At 35.0% G+C, this 27,864-nt stretch overlaps 1 protein-coding gene across 24 annotated transcripts in view; it reads left to right on the top strand.

The window, feature by feature from the left end:
* The window catches only part of nrxn3b (neurexin 3b), a 231,778-nt gene that overhangs the window by 74,308 nt on the left and 129,606 nt on the right, over positions 1 to 27,864 (top strand). For 15 of the 24 annotated variants that reach the window (XR_006247236.1, XR_006247237.1, XR_006247235.1 and 12 more), the window contains 10 exons: positions 1,352 to 1,790; positions 2,958 to 3,341; positions 15,043 to 15,246; positions 17,028 to 17,054; positions 20,207 to 20,326; positions 20,415 to 20,796; positions 21,905 to 22,095; positions 22,291 to 22,464; positions 22,885 to 22,911; positions 24,585 to 24,704. Coding sequence is in view for 19 of the 24 variants with exons in the window: in XM_043219667.1 (XP_043075602.1) it covers positions 1,352 to 1,790; positions 2,958 to 3,341; positions 15,043 to 15,246; positions 17,028 to 17,054; positions 20,207 to 20,326; positions 20,415 to 20,796; positions 21,905 to 22,095; positions 22,291 to 22,464; positions 22,885 to 22,911; positions 24,585 to 24,704 (2,068 nt within the window). In the remaining 5 variants the exon portion in view is untranslated. The remainder of the gene's footprint in view (positions 1 to 1,351; positions 1,791 to 2,957; positions 3,342 to 15,042; positions 15,247 to 17,027; positions 17,055 to 20,206; positions 20,327 to 20,414; positions 20,797 to 21,904; positions 22,096 to 22,290; positions 22,465 to 22,884; positions 22,912 to 24,584; positions 24,705 to 27,864) is intronic. The other 9 variants (XR_006247239.1, XR_006247238.1, XM_043219675.1 and 6 more) reach the window with 1 other exon arrangement.

The following is a 27,864-nucleotide window of genomic DNA, read 5'->3' as shown; positions in this document are numbered from 1 at the left end:
TTTTTGAAAAAGGGTTCATGTTAATAATAGGAGTTGGAAATGTATTTGTTAAGTTACTGTAAATAAGTTAAACTCGCAGCTTTGGATGGAAACCCGACAATTCCTAGCAGGAGGAGAGTGGGCAGGGCTATCTTCCACATCCCCGATCTCTACTCCTCCATGCTCAGCGGTAAAGTCGGCTCACATACCTGGTCAGACCATTGCAGAGAAGCAGCCTCAGGGGCGATGGTAAATTCTGAACTTGTCCTCGGTCCAAGTTCCTCCATCGTGGTGTGCTGACCTCCTCGGTCTGTGGTGTGCTGACCTCCTCTGTCGCATCATTCACTGGTGGTGGGCTGGTCTCTGGCAGTGGTAGAGTGGGGCTGGTACTGAAGTCATCCTCCACACGGCTGATAGTGAACTCAGAGTTGTTGTGTATGAGCACGCACTCCACAAAGGCGGCAAAATCCTCTTTGGGACCCCTGCCTTTGACCGCTCGCTCTGCATTTTCTGTTACACCAGCCTGAGCGAGCGTTCAAAGGCAGGGGTCCCAAAGAGGATTTGGGATACTGAGTCAGGCACGCAAGCTGAAGTCCAGGGTGTGAGCTTTTAGCGGGCAATCTCCTTGCTCCAAGCAGAGATGTTTCACAGGGGGAAGGTCCATGGTAAAAAAAACGGTATAATAATAATAAAGACAAAAAAATAACAATAAGAGAAAAGTGCAGCTTAAAACAGTTTTGGACAGTTATTCTGTCATGGTTCCTGGTTGAGAGATACTTAATTATATTCACTTTAATTATAATCCACTCTGAAAACAGACAGAAAAACGCAGGCAACTGATTACATTGATAAAACTGGCAAATTAAAGAGGAGGACTTTTAAACACAATGAATAATTGTATAATTAACAACACAGGTGGAAATAATGAACTGAAGACATGGGGAAAAAAACTGAAACTCAAAAACACACACACACGTAACACATATGCTTTGATATATTACATAGTACACAGATCAACCAGTTGTCAATATTTGGATACTCTGAATAAAAGTGATTTTAATAGAATAAGTGAATACCCCATGAGTTAGCATAACCCCACGTGTAGTTCATGTTAATTATGATGTTCCACTTGAATTAGACATGCAAAAAATGACTTGTTAAATATTTAGACTGACAAATGTATCTCTTTCTAGAAATTAAACCGATATTTATTTACAGTTTGGTTTGCTTTGTTTCTTAATATTTATATTATGATTTGTTATTAAGTTTTGCTTTAGTGTAGTCTAACAAAAAAACAGTAGAGGCTGCTCTGATTTTTAGGTTATTCTGTATCCATCTGCAATTACCCATGATGTGTTTCTCCAATTTTTAGGTGGTGTACAAAAACAATGACATACGACTGGAACTCTCTCGTTTGGCCCGCATTGCAGACCCCAAAATGAAGCTACAAGGGGATGTGGTGTTTAAATGTGAGAATGTCCCCACTCTAGACCCTATCTCCTTTGAGACACCGGAATCTTTCCTCGGCCTACCTAAGTGGAACACCAAGCGTGTGGGCTCAATTTCCTTTGACTTTCGCACTTCAGAGCCCAACGGACTAATCCTTTTTACGCAAGGTAAACCCCAGGACAAGAAAGATTCTCGTAGCCAGAGGAGCAACAAAGTGGACTTCTTCGCTGTGGAACTTCTAGATGGAAATCTCTATCTTCTGCTGGACATGGGATCAGGAACGATTAAAGTCAAAGCCACGCAGAGTAAGGTCAATGATGGAGCCTGGCACCATGTGGACATCCAGAGAGATGGAAGATCAGGTGAGTAGATTCATTTTCTATTAATGCAATAGAAATGCTATTGTGGAACTTAATTGTGGAGCTTAAAATGTTTGAGTGTCTGAGTGTCAAATTTTAAAGGGTGTTGGTGTAACTTTTGCAAAGCTTTAAAATGACATTTAAATTGACAACAAATTGTCAGTAAAATGAAGCTGATAATGTAGAAGTTTTATCCACAAAAATAATCTATTTTCAATTGTAACTTAATGGCCTCATTTCTTTCTAAACTTCTGTATTAAGCACTGTTGTTAGGGTTGATTCTAAACCATTTTCACAACAGACAACAAAGTGCACAGTAAAAGACTTCAATAAAAAGTCAGTGCAGAAATGGAGCGTTCATCATTGGTTTGTCACAAACTTCTTATCTGAAAACTAACACTTTTTTTTACATTTTCTATAAGTCACAAGAAGGTGGCTATTAAGTACAGTATACAGAGCAATCCAAGAGTCAGAGACAACACTTAAAGTCTGACATTTAATTTCTTTGATTTAAGCATGTAAATGAACAGAAAACCTTTAGGTTATATATATCCTTAATTTAACCAGCTATTTCAGTCAGTCCATGTTACCAAACAATTCGACATCAACAAAAGCAGTTTTAACATTTTTAAAGGTGGAATAAAGCTACATCTGACATGGCATTTGTGTTTATTTAAACAATCTATTTAATGCTTATTTTTATATTTTATTTTAATTATAACAGTTATAATCGGTTTAGTTTTGTAGAATAGGGCATATATCTATTCATTAATGGTGACTGGCTCCTTGTCTGATTAATAGCCTTCATGCAAGTCCCTAGAAACTTGCATTTCTCAGCAACAAAGGGCAGAGACAGATATATAGACATGTGGGTGTTATGAGACCAAGAATACTTGCATAATAAAGACCAGTAGAAGAACTCTGAGTGTCCCCTCAATCTCCCAGTGCCTCCACACTGAACTCTATTAATGCTTCTATTCTGAAACTTCTGCCTGCCTCTATCTGTTGTACATCATTGTGTCAAGACACACACACACAAAAGCACATCTTAGTATATTTCTATATTTATTGTACTGTTTTTGCTTGGTGAGCAGCATCCAGTTGTCAAATGTTTTTATAACAACTAATTTTATAATGTCATTCATGACAGACAGTTTTTGTTTTGAACAGGAATCATCTCTGTGAACAGCCGTCGAACTCCATTCACAGCCAGTGGAGAGAATGAGATTCTAGACCTGGAGGGTGACCTATATCTCGGAGGTCTGCCAGACAACCGTGTTGGCCTGGTTCTTCCCACTGAACTGTGGACTGCTATGCTAAACTATGGCTATGTGGGGTGCATCCGTGATCTCTTCATAGATGGACGAAGTAAAGACATTCGCCAGATCGCAGAGGCACAGAACGGAGTCGGAATCAAGCCGTCCTGCAGCAAAGTAACAGGCAAACAGTGTGACAGCAACCCTTGCAAAAACAACGGCATTTGCAAAGAGGGCTGGAATCGCTTCATCTGTGAATGCACTGGGACCGGATACTGGGATCGAACCTGTGAGAGAGGTGAGTGATGACATTAGCTGTGCTAGTTTTATGAGCATTTTGTAGTTTTGCATCAGAAATGAAGGATGGAAATTTTTTAGCCTTTTTTATTCTTTTTGAAAAGGGTTAATGTTAATAACGGGAAATTGAAATGCATTTGTTAAGTTACTGTAAATAAGTTACAGCCTGACTTTTTGTCTGTGAATGGACTGTGATTTAATATGAGCTAACTTAATAATAAAATATCTTACACAATATCTTTCTACTACAAACGGCATCTTCTGGCAAAATGCAGGAATTATTGCTGATTAAATTTAGAAAAATAATAACAAAGTAAAGAATAATAAATAAGAAAATTTATTTTATAATAATGTGTTTAATATGTAAAATAACATTGTATGATTAAAGTAATATGGTGTTGTGATTGACCATTTTTAGTTGCAGTTCAGTTAGTTGACAGAAACATGGTTCACACAAGAAAAAAAAACCTGTGTGAACTTGAGGTGAATGAAAATTCATCAATTTACTAAACAACTAAAACATATATTGCTGTGAAAATAATACATTTTTTGTGTGAACTAAGATGTTTTAGGAGGCACTGCATTTAGGAGGCACCTCATTAATCTTGTTTATCACAATATTTACTATTTATTGTATCACTAGAATGCTGGTAATTTTAGTGTTACAGAGAATCAAATAGACAGTACTGTTTCATTTTTCAAGAATAGAGTTGTCTAAAAGCAAAGCATACTGTTAAAAATGTAAGATCTTTAGAACAAATAAGGTTTTAGGCTCAGTCTTATTGAAAACAGCTTTTGGATTTTATATCGGAAATGACAGCCCAGAAAATCCAGGAGCCTTTGGATGTACAGAGACTGAGTGGACAGCAGTTTCTACTTTACAGCGGTGAAGGAGATTTTATAGTTTTTGTGTAACGTTTCTTGGGAGGTTTAATAGGATTTCTCTTTTACTTCTAGTGACTGTCTGTCTGCACTGTTCACTCAGGAGGATCCGAAAGTTAAATTGAACAAGGCTTGGAGCAAGAAAATGTTCCCATGGTGTTCAGAATTAGGAGCAAGCTCACATTAAGTTTTTATGACAGTTTGTAGATAGCTGCTCCTCAGGCTATTGGGGGATGCAATCTTTACGCAGCATGGGTGGATTGCCTTTTTTTATTTATTCTACCATGATTTTTCAAGATTTAGCAGATGGTTAATTGTCTGTTGTGGAAACAAATTCTGAACTTAAAGTAGCATTTTTTTTAAGTACAGTCAGGTTTTATGTAAAAGGTTAGCATCATTATTATTTTTTTGTTGTTGTTTTATTTTTTTTTTGTTCTGTTCAGAAAATAACAACATCACATTTTCCCCCACACTACTTTACACACAACTAAAGGAATAGTTTACCCAAAAATGAAAATTCTGTCATCATTTACTTATCCTCATAAATGTATTTGTTTGAGTAGCTTGTCAGTGATCTGATTTACTGATTTACCACTAATCAAAGATACGGCTTTACTGACATGATGATCATGAATATGTTGATCTATATATATTCACCCAGTTCTACCTGATATCACGGCATTAACCTTGGTGCACTTTTTAGTGAGCCATGAAATACGTACTAATAAGTACATCAGTGCAGTTTCCAAAAGAAATGAACACTAAAGGGAGTAAAACTCTAACACCTTTTATTCTTTTTCATTCAGATTTTTTGTTTCAATTAATAAAGCATCATTTTCCACAATGACCTGAAAACTGATGCTTTTAAATGTTAGCATCACACATATCCAGCTTCATATCTATGGGTTTTCATAGACAGTAGGTTCAAATAAAAGCATGGTCACATCAACAAATGCCTTTTCATATCAGTTTTGCATTTGTTAACACTATCAGGTAGGTTTAGGGTTGGATTTGGTGTAAGGCATATTTCCAACACAATAGAGCATTAACTTTTAGCAACAGTCACCGGATGTTTGAATTCTGAATCATGGCAATATGTAACTAAAATAACTTAAAATAAAAAACAAAACACAGCAATACTTACCTCTCAAAAATGTGTGACGTTTACATATTAAACCTATGTTTTAACGCTGCTCAGTGGACATTTCTCTTTGAAATTGTAGCATAACATGCAGTAAGGTACATAAAATTGTATTGCACAAAAAGTGCACAGTGGTACATGTGTTTTATGAGACCAGGTTAACCAATAATATAATACAAATGAAACAAATGACATGACTAACAAAAGTGCAAAGATGAAGAATCAGTGAATTACTGCTTAAATTCTGGTCTGTTAAAGTTTCAAAAGATTTGGAATTCTTCGTGATAATAACTTCAAAATATATAAATGAAATATTTAAATAGCAGCGTACTGGGTTGCAATCATGGTGTGAGTAAATGGTCTCACAGTTTTGAGTTTAGGTGAACTGTTGTTTAACAAGACCTTTCATAACTTTATTTCACTACATTTCTCAAGTCAACACAAGAAAGGCTAATTGAATTTCGAAAGAAAGGCTTTTACAGAAATCCACAGCAATCTGAAAGCAGTAGTGGAGGGTGGTGCATTAAAAATGCATTGCAATAATGAAGCACAGAAGCAGCAGTTTCTAAATGTAAAGAGGGATCTCTCGGGCAGTGGTTTGCTGCAGAGGGAGAGCACGCTGTCTCATCCTGTTAACCTTGCCTGAGTCCTGAAGAGCACTCTATTTTTGAAGCACTCGGAGGCCTCTCTGTGTGTGTGTGTGTGTGTGTGTGTGTATGTAGATGTGTTAACATGCCTCTTGCACTGTCTCCCCCATTCCACCTGCAGTCAAGAACACGCAGTCACATGTTACTGCCAACCCCCACCCGTCTCCTCTCTGACCACTGCAGCCTCTCTTTTTCAAGGGCCCTGTAGGGATTGTTCCAGGGATGCTTTCTGAGTCTGTGGCCTGGGGCCAACTGATGTTAGCTAGAAGTAACACATTCGAGGGTCCAAGTTCATTTGCTGTTGGCTGCTGTGTTTGGCTACACTATGATGATAATGCGACTTTATGAAGGGTCTTGTCTTGTTCTCAGGTTTATATGGGACTCATAGACCAGTTTTTGAAACCATGAGACTTGACTGAATTGACGCACCTCATTTAATCCAAATTTTAAATCAAGATTTAGATGGTCCATGTCTGGTAACTTATAATTCTGTATGTACTAATGTGTGTCTTAAAGAAAATAGTACGTTCTTACATTCTGACAAATTTTTGTAGAAGGTTTACAGAGACCAATTATAGGAATTTCTTATAACTTATAATTTCTTATTCCTTTCTAATAACATTTTGTTTATAATATATATCATTACTCACAGCTGTGATGTAAACATAAATACAACAACACAAGAAAACTGTTACACACACACACACACACACACACACACACACACTCACACAGACAGTCCCTCCTGATTATTCATCGTACCCCAGAGCTGGATTCATAAAATAGTCACAATGGGATCAGGGTATACTTGTTCTGAAAAGAGTAGACAGGTTATGCAACATTGAATTGAAAATATGTGAAAATATGCATTTAAATATATATTGCATTTATGTAAATGCATAGAAAACAGTTTCATGCTATACTGTTGTAGTGGGGTTTTGTTTGTTGGTGTGTAAAAAAGTACATTGTATATTGTGACTTGGCTTGTAGCAGGTTGGACAGACTGAGAAGTAGCGTTCATAACGCAAGTTAAAATAAATAAACATACAAAAAATACTATTCAATGAAATATTCCATTTCTAAGTAAAGAATAAACACTTAATATGACTATTATTGCATTTTTGATTAAGATATATTCTTAAAACAAAACGTAAGAATTTGGGTTCAGTGTATTGGGATGTTTTGACGTTTAGGCTTTTTGACATATCACATATAATACCTGTTAGAATTTGTGCACTACTAGCGATGTGCACAAGTTTTATAAAGTGTCACCAGTGATCGATTATCTGGCCTCAGGCTCACAATATTTCTTGATGCCATTCTCAAAATATTTACTAATTTCTCTGTGTTTTTGTGCAATAAAGAAAAGTCCACACATATAGAGAGATACGTTTTGCTTTTGTACTTTTTGCGACTTGCAAAATCATAGTATCTGTCCATGCAAATAGACATGAGGGAAATAGGCATCCTAGATAGGCAACGTAGATGAAAATTTTATATATCTCCCAATTGATATTACATTTACATACAGAACATGTAAAAACAAAAATGAGAGAACACAGAATATATGTTGGATTAAGATAATAAAATAATAATAAAAGAATGAGATCAACGGAACAAAATTTAATCTATATCATTTGAGCATTCTGGAGGTGACTAGGCAAGCACCAAATCCAGCTTTCTTTGTTTTTACAAACCATGTGATGTGTCAAAATTATTTTCTGTTTTTAATTGGAAGCAAGCCAAAGATGCTGTTTATATGTTTTATTTAACCTGGAATGTCCCTTTAAAAATGCTATTATTATTATTATTATGGGACATTTTGGAAAAAGTGATGCATTTGGAATAGCTTGTGGAGGCAAGTTAAGGTAAACAAAAAAAATCACATTTTCTAAATAAAAATAGCTCTAGAGTTTCTCTCTCTCTTCCCGCACACACACACACACACACACATACACATACACACACACACTCCTGTGTAAGAGGAGAGGTGTGAGCATTCGTCTTCCCCCTGAGGCTGACAAACACCTTCATTGTGACACTGATCTTAGCAGACATCCACACTGACACTGCAAAGTTTCATCTTTTTCTCTCTGTCTCCTTTTCTCCTTTCTTTGTAATACCTCATATTATTTGGATTTTTCATTCTGCTGTAGCACATATCATTAGAAGATCGTGTGTGCTGTTGTTTACCAAAAAAGTCCGTTTTTAATAATTGTACCTTAAATTTTATTAGCACTGTAGTTAACATTGAGTGCCTTTTATTTATATTTAATTCACATTTCTAAGAACAAGTTGGACCTGTTGGTTTGGTGTGTTTATTTTTATAGTTTTGTCTACATTGTTGAATATGTTGTTTTAGTGTTTGATTCACTAAAGCAATTATGCAAATCAGATAACAGACTCCAAAAAAGAGTTTGCATGATGCAATTCCCCATGTTGCAGGGCTTTTCTGAGTACTAAGTTGTGAAGAATAAAGCGGACTGCCATGATCTGCTGTATTTTATTAAAACTGTACAGCATCACTAAATCACTGCAATTTAGAAACTACATTATACTAATTTAAGTTCAAAAAGCATTTTTTGTTAAGATTTGTTTATGTAGCTACTGTATTGTGTAGTTACAATGCATATGAATGACTCTAGATTTTAGAATAGTTGTTGGCCAACGTGCTAAGGCATAGGTTCACTTCAGTAGCCCAAATGATACAGCATTGCACATTGGCACTGGAAAGCTATGGTTCAAATCCTGTGTAACTATGGTTTGACAGCACAGATCAAATCTGTGTAAAAGGCAGTTGCCTTTTAGTATACGTTTTGCATTAGTTAACACTATCAGGTAGGTTTAGGGTTGGATTTGGTGCTGGGCATATTTCCAAAACTTTAGAACATTAACTTTTAACGACAGTCTACAGATATTTGAGCTCTGAACCATCAGCAATGTAACTGAAACAATGTTAAAAAAAGCATATCAATACTTAAAAATTTTTTATATATATATATATATATATATACAATTTGTAAGTAATCTACTCAACACTGCTTATCAGAGAGCAGGCACTTTCTATTGCAGATGGGACTTTTTAGCATGTACTGGCATACTGTCGTAACCAACATAAAGATCCACTGAAAAATCCAAGCTACTGATGCATGGACTTTACAGTCTGGCTGAAATTTATCAAATAATTAGATTCAAGGATTGGAACTGTTATACTGTATATGTAAATGTATCATATATTAAAGGGACCTTATTTTATTATTATTCTTACTAGTATTTTTTTTTTTTTTTTTGTAGACCAAGACAAAAATGTTTTTGTCTGGGTGGATAGAAGTGGGAGCTTTGTGTTGTGACCATTATGTATGCATAGTATATCTATGCAGACATACATCTTTTATTTCAGAAGAGCAAGACAAATACTGTTTTCCATGATATGACCCCTTTAAGTCGTCGTATTTCATAAAATAAAAAAAAAACTAAATTCTAGACCACTATTCTAGAATAATGAAATTCAGCTAACAGCTCAATATTTGGATGCTCATTTATCTTCCCTCCTGTGTTCAGGTAGAGCACATGAAAAATAGTTTAAAAGACTACCCCTTTATTCTAGGGTGACGAATGCGGTAAGATCAGTGCAGTAGAGATGGAGCTGTAAAGCAGAGCTTCTTATTTGAATCAAGGGCAGAGATGCAGTTATCTGGAATGAAAAATGCAAAGGCCGGCACATTTGCAAACAAAAAGCCTCATCTTCATTCACTGCCATTTGGCTTTTATTCCACATGTCATCTACTCACAAATCTCTACACGGCGCTAAAAGTGAACAAAGAAGAATAATGAAGCTGGTATCTACAATGTTATCAGCTCAATTGTAGGCAGCAGGGTTACTTAGAATAAATCTTTTAATGTTTTTTTTTTTTTTTTTAACTTCATGCAGAAGACTGAACTTTAAAAGAATAATTCACACTATTGAAATTTTTGCCATCATTTCTTACCGTCATGTCTTTAAACCCCAATCATCAAAATGATCCCTTTTCACACAGTTCAGGTGAAACAACTAAAGTAACTGTATTTTGCATGCCAGGCCAGTAGTTGGCAATGTTACTACACACTTGTACACAGACACATTCTGCCAATATTAAAGGGACGTTTTTGTAATTGGTAGTCAATTTGAGATCAGCATGGTCTATCACTGATTTGATTTCTGCATTCAGCAAAAGTCCTCTTATAATCAGTGACACAGTTTACACTGCTCAACGAGTCTCTTAATTACATCATATTTTCACTGTGTTAGTGATGATGAAAGTACTTGTGAGATTTCAGAAATTGCTATGCGACAGAAGTAGTTCTAAATATAAAACTATAATCACTTTTCACAATTAGTCAATTTTGGTGGCTATAATGGTAAAAACACCAGATAGATAGACATACAGACAGACAGCTTGGACTTGGAAGCTTTCTCAAATAATAATGAAAACAGAACAGCTTGTGTTTAATTTGTCTGTGAGGCATTTCATTTCCACTGTGGTGTAGAAGGTGTTTTCAGAGACTTTAATCGTGACACACCATGAATTTCACACTTTGTGTTTAGTTGATCCTTGTGCACAGCAGACATTCTGTGTCAACTGTCAAGTCACTGGCAAAGTGTAAGGTGTTTCCAATGGATGCATTGCACATTTTCTATCAGTATTTTATTCATATCTGCCTAGGAATGCACATGTTCTGGAATTGTTATATCGAGTATATCGAATATCGAGTTATTATGAAAATCATTTGGTTCCAGTGTTTCAGAATGATGTAGTTCTAATGATGTATTGATGTAGTTCTGGTTAAGAGATGGTTAATAACACTAATGGTCCCAGGTCATAGTTATAGTTATCGGCTAATTGAGTTTTGTGCAAGGAGCAATAATTTGAACTGTCAGTGCAGTGTATTATTGAATTTATAATCATTATTTAGTCTATTGATTTAGTACAAAAAGTTTACTCATTTATTTAATTTGTATTATTTCTATATAGTTTTAATTGTTTGCATGTATTTGTCTTTTTATGTACTGTTAAATTTAACAATATGCTATTAAAAATAACCTTAATAATATATTAAGAAATAATATTATTTAAAAAATTATAATAAACATACAGTGGACATGTAGAAATGTTGATATAATGTTATATTGTAACTAATTAGTCAATAAAATTAGTCAATGAAAAAAAATTGTAATTGTACATTTTTCAGTTTTTCTTTTTTTTAATGATTTAAAAAAAGTAGTTGTTTACACTCGACAAAGGGAATAAACAATCTAAAACATATCTATAAAATGGTAAAAATGTACCTAAATAAAAATGTTTATGATATAAAACATCCGTAAATATTTTAGTTGTAAATCTTTAATACTGTCCACCTTGTAGATGCTGTTTGTATATTCTGTATATTGAAGTTCCAGCATCTATTCAAACATACAAATGTTTTGTACCTGTAAATGTTGCATACAAATGCCTCCAAATAAGCTATTTGACCCGGCTAGTAGATCTGTATTGCACTGCTACATGAGTTATTGATGTTAGTAGATTATTGCAGTCATTGGAGGTAAGGGATGGTAAATAATGCGGGCCAGAGCTGTTCTAGAAGCTGAGAGCTTTGGCCACCGCACACTGATAGTAACCGGTTCCAGCCAGTGAGCGTCTGTAAGGGAGAAATGCAGACTGAAGCAAATATCATCAGAGTGGGTTTGTTGCGTAAATGTACGCAGGGATATCTGAGCTTTGCGTTATTTGTTAGACGCTTGCAGGAAGTGGATGTTAAAGCGTAGCTCTCTAATCCCTATGTCGGGTCTTAAACAAACACATGTGTGTCACCAGCTGCATTAAAAGAGAGAAGAGGAGGATGGGGATAATGAGTGAATTCCTCATATGTGTGCTTGCTTTAGAGAAGAAATGTCTTAGCTCAGTGTGTAGCCTCAAGGATCACTAAAATACATACACTTAACTCGCATGCTAAAAATATATCCATACACGTATAATGTTTTCTTTTTAAAGCTAATCTTTCTCCATAAGAAATGTTTTACACTTTATTTTATTTTAGTAGAAAAAAACAAACGATGGCCTCTTATAAATCTTTTGTGTGTGTGTTTTACCATTTTATTATATATGTTTATTGTGCTGTTTTTCTCTGTGGCACCGAGGTCTGCTCTCCACAATTCGGTTAATGTCAGGTTTTACTATTTACTGTATGGACTGTTGGTCAAAATACATACATATGTTCCTCCACATGGCTGAGGAAATGTGGCTTTCAGCAAGCGGTCATGTGGGAAATTGACAAAGCTCCAGAGCAGAATGTAAAGAGAGAGAGAGAGAGAGACAGAGATGTGCATGGCAGGGTTATGGTAACAGACCTTGTATTAGGATTTTTCTCATTCCTACACACTCTCTCTCACATTATCCCCATCCTCAGTCAGTCAATCTCTCTCTCTCTCTCTCTCTCTCTCTCTCTCTCTCTCTCTCTCTCTCTCTCTTTCTCTCTCTCTCTACCAGCAGTGCTTAAAGTATTTGAAGCCTCTGGGCAGTCCTCTTCTGCCCTCTACTGTTCACAGCCCAAACAGCCAGTGTGATTTTTTTTAAAGCGGGAGGACATTTTAAATCACAGTCCTAGTGTAGACTTAGGGTACATTGCATGTGACTAGTTTGACTCATGTATGTTTATAGATCTTACAGAAGTATTCAGGAAGAGCAGTCAACCTCTGGATGGGCAGGGTGACAGTACAGTCAATCTCCCTTTGCCTCTGTAAAGCTCTGTATTTGTCACATGACCTGGACATCATGCATGCATACATGCCAGCCATTAGTCAGTTCCATGATATATATATATATATATATATATATATATATATATATATATATATATATATATATATATATATATATATATATATATTACTTGATTGGTTTTCTTTCTTGGTTGATTTTTCACATTGATTTAGTACAAAAAGTTTATTAATTTATTTAATTTGTGTTATTTCTAGTTTTAATTGTTTGTCTTTGTATGTACTGTTAAATTTAACAATATGCTATTGAAAAATAACCATAATAATATATTAAGAAATAATATTATTTTAAAAACTATAATTATGTTAAGAAATATTATTATTATTATTATTATTATTATTATTATTATTATTATTATTATTATTATTATTATAAATATAATAATTTATTTTTCATTGAAATTTTTATATATATCTGTTTTTTTTTATGTATTTTGATACTATTTTGATCTCTTGCCGGAGTTTTCTGTTGTTGTGGAGAACACAGTCTTTTGTAACCTGTTAACACAGATTGAGCTTTATTGTAGCTCTCATATTTATCCCCACCCCCATTGGCAATTTGGCTGGTAATTATGTAAAGTGCTGCTGACTTCCATTTCCAGCAAGCCCCTGAAACGCACATCTCCTCATTACCATTCAAAATGAGCTTTGGAGCTGTTGATATCTCCCCAAAACACATCCAGCTGTGCTGTGCAGCATGTGTGTGTGCGTTTTCGAGTAGCACACGTACACCAGTCGCACACACTTCAATATGGTGTGAAAGACATAGCATCCTGGAAATAGCGTCTGCTCAGTTTGCTTTGAGAAAGGCTCTTTAAGATCAGAACGAGAGAGCTACTAGTTCAAGACAGGGGGTTAATATGCTATTCATTAATGCTTAAGAGCTCCCTTGACACTCAGCAGGTGTGTAACAGCATCAGCAGGGATGCTAGTTTTCTAATATGTGGTTGATTGATCATTATATTTGTGAATTAATGCATGCTAACAGAGTTGCATGATAACAACCCTGTTGTTCTCAGCATACTTTAACATGAACTGATTCAATATCACTATAAGTTGTATACCTGTACTGTAAACCTGTAAACTATTTCTATAATAGCTTGTTTTAATATTGACAATGTCATATTCCTGTCCTTGTTGCACCACCAGCCTGACTGATGATGTTTAAGATGTTCTATCACATATTACATGACAGCTGTACATGTGTGTAATGCACATTATTTTCCACACAATGACTCATGCGTTAAATGCAGACTCCTCCATCATTACACAAAGGCAGTCAGCTCCTCTTTCAGCCAAAGGCACATTCTTCTTTCTTCACCGCTAAAACTCGAGGCAGGTATTTCATGGCTGGTTGCCTTTTTTAATCCATTTTCCCAGAATCCGCTCTTAGCTCTGTGCTGTAGCATTTTGGCCTGTTGTGGGGCTGAAAATAAGAGATTTTGTTAAAAAATGTTCCTTGTGTGTGACAGAGGAGCACCTCTGTGGTCAGACGAGGAACTTGCTGTGATAGATGGAGCAGATGGCACCAAATTAATTAGTTAATTAGAAAAAGATGACAGGTGACATTGAAATATTTCTAGCATATTATAAAAGGAATTAAGAAGAGCATTTTAAATGATGCAATGCATTTATTCCACTAAAGCACTAGTGACAAAAGATTTCAGAACTTTGTTCTGTGTGTATGTGTGTTTGGGAGTGTATATTTGAAGGGATTTATACTACAAGATGTACAAGATTGTATTTTCACAAATGTTATAATTTTAATAATTTCTTTTAAAGGTCTCATATGTTTTCAAGTTTTATGACAATTTTTTACCCACTTTTGATCAGTAAATTGTATTCTTTCTACTCTGCATTCTGGCCCATGCTCATTACAAACACAATTAAATATGTATATGTTGTAAAATGGGTGTAGCTTGTTCTTAAAATGCATAATAGCAATTAAACACAATTTCTGATTTGACTAAATAGCATGAAACACATTCAAAAACCTGTTTTCTTATCAAAACTTTCACATCCAGTTGGCGTGAAAAACAAATCATTTCTATTTTTGAATATAGATATTTTGAACTCAGTGTGAAGGCTGAGAACTCAGTGAGAAAGTTCTTTTGTTTAAAGCAGCAAACACAGTTGAACTGATTGAAACGTTTCAGTGAAATTATTCTTTTTGCCTTTCATATTTCTTATGCATTTTGTGTGTCTGTTTTCTCCACAGAGGCATCTGTCCTAAGTTATGACGGCAGTATGTATATGAAAGTGGTGATGCCGACAGTAATACATACAGAGGCAGAGGATGTGTCTTTGCGGTTTATGTCCCAGCGTGCCTTTGGCCTGTTGATGGCTGCCACATCACGTGAGTCCGCAGACACACTACGTCTAGAGCTGGACAGCGGCCGTGTCAAACTGACCGTCAACTTAGGTATCGTATACTGCCATATTTCTCACTCTGTCTCTATCTCTATCTCTCTTACTCGGTCGTCTTCGGTTAATTCTTATATTTGCAAGTTAATGGATGTTATCATCTCTCTAACACTACAACTAAATTGTTATCGTTTTGTTGATCTGCATGGATTGCTCCTGTTTGTTTTTCGTTCTCTTGCTTTGTCTGCGGGGTGATGTGGACAGACGAGCTCTCTCATCATTGTCTCACGTAACCTCTTGACCCCATGATCGAAGCAACACATCAGCGCCAGTCATTCTCATACATGCATTGATTTACTTTCATTGAAGCAACATATTAAAAAAAAAAGACATTAGAATTTTTAAAATGTATTTAAATGAAAAGAGCATTTATATTAGGGCTGCGTGATATAGCTAAGTATTATCTATTTATTCAACTTACCAATTAACTAAACAATAAATAAATACATTTTTGACAATGAATTCAATGGCTTAGTTCTAATAGCATTTTTGCTATTGAGGTCTTTATAACAGAACATACTGTATTATAATATATCAGTCATAAAACAAAGAGTGAAAATTGTGAGAGTGAACCTTGTTTAATATGATATTACATTAAATATATCACCCAGCCTGAAATTATATGCTACGAACAGGACTGCCTCTTTGTGATAAACTTTCTGTATCTGTTTATGCTCCGTTCTTATGCTCTGTTCTTAGCAATCAGTTATGCATCTTCTGTATATATATTTTTTTTTTTTTTTTTTACGTTATCAGGAAAATATGTACCCATTCCCATCCCTCGCTCTTAACGGCATTCGTCATGCCTTGTTTAAAGATGGTACTCACCCCTTCAATGGCCTTTAGCCTGCGGCCCTGTAAGCAAACAGCCCGAGACCAGAGCATCCAGCACACCTGCAGCTGGTGGCCAAAGCATCACCTACAAAACACACACGTTTACTAGCCTCCACCCACATACACACTATGTCAGATAAAAGGGCCAGATGATCAACATCTTAAATATGCTGCAACATTAAAATTATAGTGATTTCATTAAGTTTCAGTAGTACAATTTTTTATTTTATATTCAAGCACTTAATAACTAGCACAAATAACAATCAGAACATCCTGGTATTAATTGCACCTAGTGTCCTAATTGATATGACTGTTTTTTGTACATGCAACAAGTCTGTGTGATGCTGGTGCTTTTTGGACCGAGGCTGTTTGCTCCCACTTTTCTGTTGCGGTTGATGGCACATGATAAAAATAGCCTTATGGATTCCAACTCGGATGTTTCAATTGTCATAACAATCTGCAGTTCTCTGTGAAATTCACAAAGCTGGTGGGATAACCAATAATTTGGATGATGATTAACCAAAAAAAAAATATATATATACCTGAGTTGATGAATCCTTTTGGCTTAGAGCATGCAGCCATTTTCAATGGATTACTACTATATAAATGACATACTAAATATATAAGTATACATCCTAAAAAGTAGTAGTAATAATAATAATATTAAACAAAACAAAAGATATAACCATAGTATTAGAATTTTTGTGTAATTTGCCTTAGGAATGATAAATGTGTCTGCATGTCAATAATAATAAACATAATAATTGGAAAAACAAGTTATACCAAACATACTGGCCGGAATGATTAAATGGCTGTTGGATATTATCCAAAATGGCTGCTGCTCCATGTGCTCATCCCCGGAAGGTGGTGTTTCTGTTGTTGGATGTCTGCAGCTGTATCCTTGAAGGACGCGATTTCATCTGTCACTTGTTCTTCCCCATCTAGACTGTGGCAGGATAAACTGTAACACCAGTAAGTTTTTACTCAGTTTGTTCTACATACTCGTTTCAACACTGTTGGATTTATTCATTTATTTTTTTTAGATGAAACACAGACATTAGATTAAATTTCCCACAGATGGTCAATGTTTTAGCATATTTACAGTGTTGCTAACTTATACTTCCAGTTACATGTTTGGAGTCAGTCTACACATTACTAACAGTTTAGATAAACTTTTTGTTAACCAAAAAAAAGGAGGCAAAACTTTAGCCTGTTCATAGTTTAGTGCTCACATGAAAATAAAAAATAAATAAAACAGTAATGTTATTTAATAAGTGTTTTATTTTGCTTGTTTTTATTTTAAAGAGATACAAGTTACAAGTGCAACATTTGTCATTATTTTTCTGTCAGTTTCTTTCTAAGGCTGAATGTAGAAGATGTTACAAGAATGCTGTTAGTTAAACAGTTGATGATCCTGAATGACTTCTTATAATATGCTCGAAATGATTAATTAATTGCTCAAATTTTCTTAACATTTTAAATTTCAGTTTTAGTGTTTTGATTAAGCCTAAGCCTTTAGATCAAAGGTGTTTTAAGTACACAATAAACATAAATTAGTAAAGTCCAAAGTTTTGATTGAAAGTGCACATTTTACATTTTTAAATCATGTTATTTTAACAATTTTGTTCCACGTACCCTCCCACATGACAAATGTATAAAGCAGTTATTATTATTATTATTATTATTATTATTATTATTATTATTATTATTATTATTATTAATTACAAAATCCCATTCTTTTTTCCTATAGAGAAATTATTTTGGTCAGTTTTTAATAGTCACGTATTATTCTGATAAACTGTCAATACCATTGAAAGGAATGTAAAATTTAAAAAATAAAATAAAATGCTGCAAAATGTTGCTCATATATAGTCAATTTAAGCTTTTTATTGTACTATGGTTTCTGGTTCCTACTTCTACCATAAGTATATTAATATATTTCTGTGTGTACACTGTCTTGCTTCTTTGTTTGTTTGTTTGCTTTTTTAAACAATTTTTCGTTGCTTTTTGCTTCAAATTAGGTGTTGCATTTTGGAGCTGCTTGGTTTGGATCATGACTTGACACAGCTTTTAATAAGCTTTTTTTTAGCAACACTTCATTCTCTTAACTAGTTACTTATTAGCATGTTTATTACTAGAAAATTAGCCCCCTTATTCTACGTCCCTAATTCTACCCGATACATACACTTAAAAACTACCTTACTAACTACTAGTAAGCAGCAAAGTAGGAAATTATTGAGAGAAAAGTTATAATTAATAGTGAATAAGTGTCACCTAAAGTGGGAGGTTACTATTGCACTCCACTTAAGTAAAGTGTTTTCTGTGCGAATCAAAGTTGTCTTTCTCAAGCAATATCTGTAAATGGATTTAAATAATAATAAAAATAATAATAATAACAATATATCATCCAGTAATTACAAACAACAATAACTGATACTCATAAGTAGTAAGCTGTGTACTGTGCTGCTTAGTGCTGTCAAACAATTAATCACTTAACAACAAGTTTTATGCAGTGTTTATATTTTGAATATATTCATATGAATATAAATATTTACATGCAAATACGTGTAAATATTTTCAAAATATAAGTTATTTTGGATGTGATTAATCATGATTAATCGTTGGCAGTAGAATAAGTCATTTCGAAAAAAATATTAAAACCTGAAAGTTGACTTACCTGACTTTGAGCCTGTGTATATAAAGGGCTATATGTTGTTAACGCAGTAGGAATATAAGATGCTAAAGACTACATTACATCTTACATGATAGTTATATAGTTATAAAACAATTCTGTAATACTTTATTATAGGGACCAGTTCTCATTATTGACTTGTTGCTTATTACCATGCCTGTTTAATAGCATTTATAAAGCACACATTCAGCATGACCGTATTCTATATCCCCAATACTGTCCAATACCAATGTAATCCAATACCTAAGCAAATATATTTCTATCAATAAGCAGCAAATTAGGCAAAGTGAGGCAAAAGTTAAAGAGAACAAAGGTAGATAATGGTTTGTTGATATCAAGATTGTGAGATTTTAGACCACAATTTTCAATGTCATTTATTATATATATTAACAAAGATATCTAATTTTGTGATTAATTTGATAAAAGTAAAAAGCAAAACACATGCTCACTGTGTTTCCATGTTCCTGTAAGCGTGATGTTTTTGTTTTTTTTCTTTTTTATAAATTGTGCAAACTATATTTATACACTTAGCTCACAGGAAACTAAAAAAAAAAAAAAAAAACTACAAACAAAAAAAAAACTTAATTCTGTATTATTCATAAGCTTGGGGACATTTTTTAAGTTCCCAAAATTTAGGTCAAAATTTAATCATACTATCCCTTATGTGATATATTGGTCCCCGTAACATAGTGAATACAAGGCACATACAACCACACACACACACCAGTTCTATGGTGGCCTTATTAATAAATGAAGAGGGAAAAACATTATTTGTAAATACTGAGGAAAAGTGAAAATTGAAAATCAAATTCAGATGGGATTTTCAATAATAGTTAAGTAATTGGCTCTCTTAATGTGGTCTAATACCTAACAATTTTAAACTACGAAAACCCTTAAATTTCTTACTTGTTTAGATGTGTAAACACAGAGACAGTTAAAGGTTTTTGTTCATTAAGCATGTTCTTTGAACAGCTGAATGGCTGAAATGAAAGTGGTAATGTTGTGCTGATTAACCATTTTAGTTCTACAATCATTTTAGAGAGGCACTTTGCCTTGTGTGATAATTTGAAGCTTAAATACTCAACATTTTTTAGCAGCTTATGTTAATAGTGTCAGTAAATCAGTACAACAATGAGTATTTGTTAGTGCAGACTACGTATTTGTATTACAATGCACCCTTAAAAGAAATAAATGGCCATGGCTATGATTGGAAAGATTACCAATATATTTTGAACACATAGCTCAGCCAAACCTTTTTTTTTTTTTTTTTCATGTGTAATAACAAAATTTTGCTTGGAACTATTGATGTACTGCAAGTAAAATATGAAAACTTTAAATATACGTGACATGATTTATTAAAATGTTGAGAAGGCAGAAATTTGATTTGCAGTGCTAGTGTGTGTAATCACTAACTGACACGCATCATTCTCAGGTAAAGGACCAGAGACATTGTATGCTGGCCAGAAAGTGAATGACAACGACTGGCACTCAGTCAAAGTGATGCGGCGTGGTAAAAATCTCAAACTCATGGTGGACGATGATGTAGCTGAAGGTACGAATGCAGTATAATCTTTTCAGAACTGCTTTTCAGCGGCTGCCCCCGTGTAATGCATAAATCTAATACTTAACTTCTTTCACAGGTCAGATGAATGGTGACCACACTCGGCTGGAGTTTAGTAATATCGAGACCGGAATCCTGACAGAACGGCGTTTTGCCTCCACAGCTCCATCCAACTTCATTGGTCACCTGCAAGGCCTGAAGTTTAACGGCCTCCTCTACATTGACATGTGCAAGAACGGGGACATCGAATTCTGTGAGCTCAATGCTCGATTCGGCATGCGTTCCATTGTGGCCGATCCAGTTACCTTCAAGACCAAAGGAAGCTATCTGGGTCTTGCTACACTCCAGGCTTACAGCACCATGCACCTCTTCTTTCAGTTCAAAACTACCTCGGGTGATGGTTTCATTCTCTTCAATAGTGGAGATGGGAATGATTTTATTGCCGTGGAGCTTGTCAAAGGGTGAGTGGAAGCACAGGGCTCCAAGTCAGCAAAATTTCAAGAGAATCAGTTTTTACTAAATGATCATTTTAATGAGGTTGGCGGGAAAGATTGGGAGTCCATTCTGGGGTGTTGGAAGTCATTTTCAGTCAGGCCAAGACATGTTTACTGTAAAGTAGCTAAACATATTTTCACTTTCAAGATAACCAAACTACCACCTTCAACAGGTAATAGTGGGAAATTTTATTCATCCCAATAGATTTCTTCAATATGTTCACAAAAAAATGTGCTCTGATTTGCACACTGATCCATTCAGTGAGTCTTTATCATTGCATCTGTGGGTGGAACATCTAGTATTGGATATTTTTGTTTCACACAAAGATTGACACAATGGTTCATTCACTCCAGCAGGTGGCGACTAGTGACTGTCCTTTTGAGGATTTTGAGTTATATTCCTGGAGGTTACCAAAATAGAGACTAATTTCAAATATAGATTTAACTATTAGTTTCCAACTTTTTTTTTAATTAGCCCACCCTTTAAGATGTATTTTCATTATTATTTAATTATTTTCATTATTCATGAATAAAACCAAACCAAAATTTCAATTAAATGTCAGGACAAAGAAAAATTATGTTGACCTAGTAAAATCTAAAATTACTGATCACAGCCAAATGTATTCAGTCAAATTTCAGATAGCACCCCACCCCCCATTATTTCATGGTAAATATTTTACTCTTTATCTTTTCTTCAGTGAAAGACACTTTGTAAGGCTGACACAATTCTTCCACAACAGGACATATACCCCTAACAAATATTCTTAGAGGATTTTTGCATTGTATGCTTTGCAATGTTAATGAATTCGAAAAAACATTTATACCAACTAAATGAAAATAGAAGCAGGGTTAGCCTAGTCCATCCAAACAGAATAATCCACTTGGCTTGTGGTTACCCTCCAGCAGGACCCTGTTAAACCTTGTTCCTCTTTAAAACAAGTGTCCTCTTTTATATCTAATAGAGAGCCTCCCAGCTGATCAGCTGAGTTTGCTTCAGTATGTACTTTGGCTGAGTGTTCTTCAGTAAAGTGCACTTGTGTGTGTGTGTGTGTGTGTGTGTGTGCGTGTTTGTCAGGTATATTCACTATGTGTTTGACCTGGGAAATGGACCGAGTCTTCTGAAGGGAAACAGCGACAGTCCTCTTAACGACAACCAGTGGCACAATGTGGTGATCACTCGAGACGCTAGCAACACACACACGCTAAAGGTGGACGCCAAGTCTGTCAGCCAGGTGGTCAATGGAGCAAAAAATCTAGACCTGAAAGGTCAGCAGTACAGATTTGCTTAACCTTTTGGTGACATTTTTGGTTGTGCTTTTGACATTTAATAAAAAAATAAAAAGTAATAAATAAAACAGATTATATTTATGTGAACAGGAAATATCATCATTATATATATGTCAATCTAACAAGAATATTGAAGTTGATTTTATTTGTTTTTTTTTTTTTCACTTGTTGCAGGTGATCTGTTTGTAGCCGGTTTGGGACCCAACATGTACCAGAATCTGCCAAAGCTGGTGGTGTCTCGTGAGGGTTTCCAGGGCTGCTTAGCCTCCATGGATCTCAACGGCCGCCTGCCTGACCTCATCAATGATGCTCTGTTTCGCAGTGGGCAGATCGAACGTGGCTGTGAAGGTATAAATGACATTGACTACGACTCAATCGGAATGTCTGCCAATGCTTGTCACACTACTCTGTGTTTTAACCATTGAATTCAAACCTGATTTAACCTTTGCACCCATTTCTAATCTTTTTCTTGTACTTTTACCTGTTTTTTTGTCCCTCACTGGAATTCTGGGTATTCTCTGTTGTTTTGTTGATATGAGAGCCCCTATTACCACTAGATGGCGCCTTGACTGAAGGCATGTTAACATGTTTTTGTGTGCGTGTGATTTGAATCTCATCTCATCATTATCTCATTACATACAAAAAAAGTTACTCTCATTATTTTTTGCGCACACACACACACGTTTTCCACTCTCTTTACTGATGTTCCCTCCACTAACCAGCCTCTGTTTATTATCCGATTCTTTCCGAAATTTCCTGCTAACAAAGTTGGTTTCACCAAAGCTGACCTGCAAGGTAGAGGGTTCGACCTTTTCAGCTCACACACAGACACGCATCTGGCTGAAAGTTGCAATGATACATACACATTTTGTACACGCCGTGCTGACTTGTGCAGTAGCTGAGGGGAATTAAGATTAAATACAATCCCTATAAATATCCTCCTTAAAGGACATTCCAGCACAAAGCTTTCCACTGAAGGCACATCAAAATCGAGACATTGCCTAGTGTCCCGCTGTTCTACAGCAATTGGCCACAATTCTCTCCCCTACTGAAGCATTTTAATGGATGTTTTGGCAATTACTCATTTATATTGTGTTGAGAGCATCCAAGAGTGGTTCAGTTGGGGAATCATTAGAGGCGGAAACCAGCAAGAGAAAATAAAGAATTCTTCCATTGCTTTCCTGACTCAATAAAAGCACTTTCAGCCAGTAGAGACTTTCATACATCCGCACTCTGGGCTTTGCTTCTTTTTTTTTTTGAATGCATGTCTGTCAGTTTGGTTTCTTTTGTTGATATGATCTGAGCTGTTGCAATTGACATGTCAATATGATTTAAATGAATCTCAGATAGACTGTAAACAATCGTTTGCATTCCCTCTTCAAGATTCAATAATTGTCTACAAGAATGTAATGTGCATAGATTGTGCATTCACAGACTGTATTTGTATTTTTTGGTTTCGAAAGGGATATTCTTTACGGCTGTAAAAAATTTTCTTAATCACTATTTTTCTCTTGTTTTCCAGTAAAACATATACTGTACTATTTTCAAGATATTAGGACTTGCTTCCAGTTAATATATTTTGGGTTATTTATTTTCCCGAAATGTTAGTATAAACACCAACATGGGTATCATTGGGGACAGCTGGAATGTCACTAAATGGCTTAGCTTGGCTAATGAATATTAATTAGGTCATACACAACGAAATTTAGCAAGATATTTTACTGTTTTGAAAAATATAAGACTTATTCATGAGGATTTACCTTCATAGTTGCATCTACATGTGCTACTACATTTTCAAGGTTCCATGGTACTAATCTGCATCAATGTAATTTGTTATTGTAATAAATTGCATCTGTAAGTTAGTGACTGTATATTAGTAGTGGGGACACATTTGTGTAGTCATTTGTTTAGTCTATAGTGATTTCATTAGAATGGACACCAGCCACGAGAAAGAGATTTTCTACAAGCCATTTCAAGATATACAGACCATCAAGTTGCACAGATCATGCAAGTACCCTGTAATTGGTGGGTAACAGTAAAGTGGTTAAACCCACTTAATGTCATTATTGCAATTTTAATGTAGAGATTTGTATTTTTTCATTTCACCTTACAGTAGTCAACAATTTTCATAGTGTTTCAATGCGTGCAATGCTGAAATAAAATATGGGACACAATATTAAATACTGGAGAAATAAGACCAATATACTGAATAAGAAAATGTTTTTATTATTATTATTATTATTTATTTTTAATTTTTTTGTATTATTATTGTACTTGCTTGTCTGAATGTTCTACTACTACAGTGTTCAGGATGAATGCACTATCATGAATCTGTTTACAGAGCATTGATGCTGACCCGTGAATGACCTTGCATGCATGCTAGTCTTGCTGTGTTGCCTGTGACAGAGATGCCTGCTGAAATCTGTCATTACTATTGACTCATGCTGTTCCTGTCACCTCTACATCAGGGCCCAGCACTACATGCCAGGAGGATTCGTGCGCCAACATGGGTGTGTGCATCCAGCAATGGGAGAACTTCACCTGTGACTGCTCCATGACCTCTTACTCTGGCACACAATGCAATGACCGTAAGTAACTCAGTTAAACCTTATTTTGCTGTTTGCGATATCAAGTATATTTTTGGTTTTGCTTTCGCATTAAGAAAATCGAATTATATGAGCTTTGCTTTAAACAAGTCTGATTATTGGCATCTAAAATGGAGATATGAGATTTTTTTTTTCTAAAATATCTATACATTTTTTTTTACTTTGTTAATTTGACACATGCATTAAATTAAAATCAGAACATTATTGTTCTAGATATTTTTCTAAAGAACACATTCTGAATCACTGTCAAGTTAACTTTTTTGTGCAGACACAAAGCACAGTATAATTTTCAAAAATCACGTGATGGGTTCAAAATGAAAAAAGAGCTATAATGAAGTGGTAATGGTAAATACAAAATGGTAAAAAATGGTATAAGTATTGAAAAAAATAATAATAGTAAATAAATATCTTCTGTTCTGGATTTACCGACTGTAAACTGTTTTTAGGTTTTAGATTTTGCCTGCGTTTTGACGGTTTAGTGCTTTTTGGTGTTGTATATGTATAAGGAGCCATTTAATGTCTTATAAAACAAGTATGGTACGTTCATATTTTTGCTGTCTACAGTTCCTGTATCAACACTTGGAACAAGCTACCAATCGTTGCGTTCTAATTTTGGCAATGGGGTTACTGGAAAGGCTGTGATTGGTTGATATAAATACTGCTCTCACGAACAACAAAGGATGCTGAATTAGGAAAATGTGCTTCTTTTGCAAAAGTGGTTTTGGATGAGTGAATGATAGTAGAATGACAGTGAGGAATGTGTGGTCCATCTATCCAGTCAGCAGACAGGTTAATAAGCTGTGAGCAGTTGTAATGAGGTGCAGTAAATGTTCAAATGTCAAATTAGCCCAGCAGCCTCTCAAACACAGCAAAGCATACATAGAAATCATTCACCTCTAACTCTCTTTCTCTCTCATTTTTATTTCTCCCTCTCTTTTTCTGTCTCCATTAATGAAGAATAAGCTGGCGTCTGTTTCTTTAATGATGTCTCCCATGTTTAACCTCCGGCAGTTGTACGGCGTTTCATCACTCTGACATTTCTAATCATAGAAGCAAATTCAATTTCACCCCTCAAATGGGCTCTTGAGCTTGCGAGACGATTCTGTGTAGGGTCACAGCAGTTACAGTGAGTGCCACAGCCTTGTAGGCTTGTAATATTAAAGCAATGATCATTCATAAGCAAAAAGTTTGTTCTTTCATGAATAAATAATTTAGTATAAAAAATTCTTGCAAGGTGTCACATTTTAATGTGTGTATATATTTATGTATAAATCTATCATATCCATAATTAAGCTTGAGTAATTCATCCTTACTTGTCCATTCTTAATGACGCGTAATCAAGCTCTTGTGGAACATTTGAGAATTGAAATTTGTTCAAATTCTGCACTTTTGTTTGGTTGTTTGTTTTCCTTCTTATTGAATCTCACAATTTTATTTTTAGGCAAAAAAAAACAGCCAGTGCAATAAGCTAAAAAAACTCTCAATTTTGATTTTTTTTTCTCAGAATTGTGAGAAAAGTAGGGATGCATGGAAATGAAAATTATTGGCAGAAGCCAAACTAAATAAAACACTGGAACGAAGGCTAAATACACAACATGGTTTTTCACATTTTCCACATATATGTTTTGCCAATGTTTTCACAACTGCTTAAATTAAATGCTGTTTAAATTAAAAACTGTTTTGAAAAAAAAAATGGTAGGACTATGTTCTCAGAAATGTGAGTTTATATTTCACAATTCTGACTTTATAACTCACAATTCTGATTTTATAATTTGCATCATACAATTCTGAAAAAAATTCAGAAGTATGAGATGAAAAGTCGATATTTTTTAATTACTATTATTTAGTGGCTTCCATATTTTTTTGAATTTTCAGGTTAAAGGCAAAACTGTGAATTAGGACAAGTAATGAGTAAACAGAGATGAAAAAAAAAAATAAAAATAAATATATATATATATATATATATATATATATATATATATATATATATATATATATAGAGAGAGAGAGAGAGAGAGAGAGATATAAATATATAAATATATATAGATATATAGGTATCACATAATTATTTATTTCAAATATTTGGCACAAGGGATAGAAGGTCAAATTGAGTGCATTACATACAATCTCCAATTTTGGGATGCTGCACATGCATATTCATGCTATCTGTATTTTATGCATGCAGAAATGTGTTTACTGTGGCCAGTTTACATGCTATATATTTCTGAATTAGATATAGTATGCAAGTATGCTATTTTAAACAATAACCTCTAGGTGGCAGCTGTTCGCCTTTTAAGCCGACACTAGCTTGCACCACAGGATCAAACTGGAACACAATCCCCAGAGCATGCAATCAGTTCTGCTTGTATTTTTATCACTGTCTTCATCTTTTGCCAAACACATGTATACAGACACATGCACAAACACACTTGAGCATCAGGCATCAAGCGCTCGTACTATCTCTTCTGACATAAACGGTCCAAATTGTAAGTGGGCATGATGTTTTTTTTTCTCTGTTTGATATCCTGAAACGCAATGGGACACCATACAATACCAAAAATGGGCACACTCCAGAGCAGAACAGGGGCTAGCGGTGTTTGTGGCCAAAGAAATCGCAACCCTGCGTGAGAGTGATTCTAATTAGCGGGTGTAGTTACCCCTGCTTGCTTGTGGGAGAAAGAGAACATGGAGCAGCCTTTAATAACTCAAATCTGACTCAGTCCAGCAGACAGACAGCCTAAATTAATCAGGTAGACAGACAGGCAGAGAGAGTGAGAAAGACCAAAAATGAGAACACTGTGTGTGCGGTTAAAAATGGTGGACTCAGTCCGTAACCTAGATTCCAGCTGCAGGTCTCAAAGCGTGTTGTTCGAGCCAGAAGCTTTCTGCAGTTTTTTTTTGTTAGTGTTCATAAATCCTTCTATTGTGTTATGGTGAAGTCGGAGAGAATAGAAGGTGAATACGGCAGCGTATTCATCACGCTAGCCGAGCAACACAACAGAACGCTTAGCTAAAGCTCCAGCGGACACCTCAGCCTCCAGGGCACTATCTTCAGCCAACTCAACACCTATTTATGAAGACCACAATACTTCTGTGTATTCCAGCATTCCACAACAAAAGTTTCATGCTTTGCCACAGCATG

This window comes from Puntigrus tetrazona, chromosome 20 (genome assembly GCF_018831695.1).
Source record: "Puntigrus tetrazona isolate hp1 chromosome 20, ASM1883169v1, whole genome shotgun sequence".
NCBI classification, from domain to species: Eukaryota; Metazoa; Chordata; class Actinopteri; order Cypriniformes; family Cyprinidae; genus Puntigrus; species Puntigrus tetrazona.
This window is presented reverse-complemented; position numbering and strand designations above follow the sequence as displayed.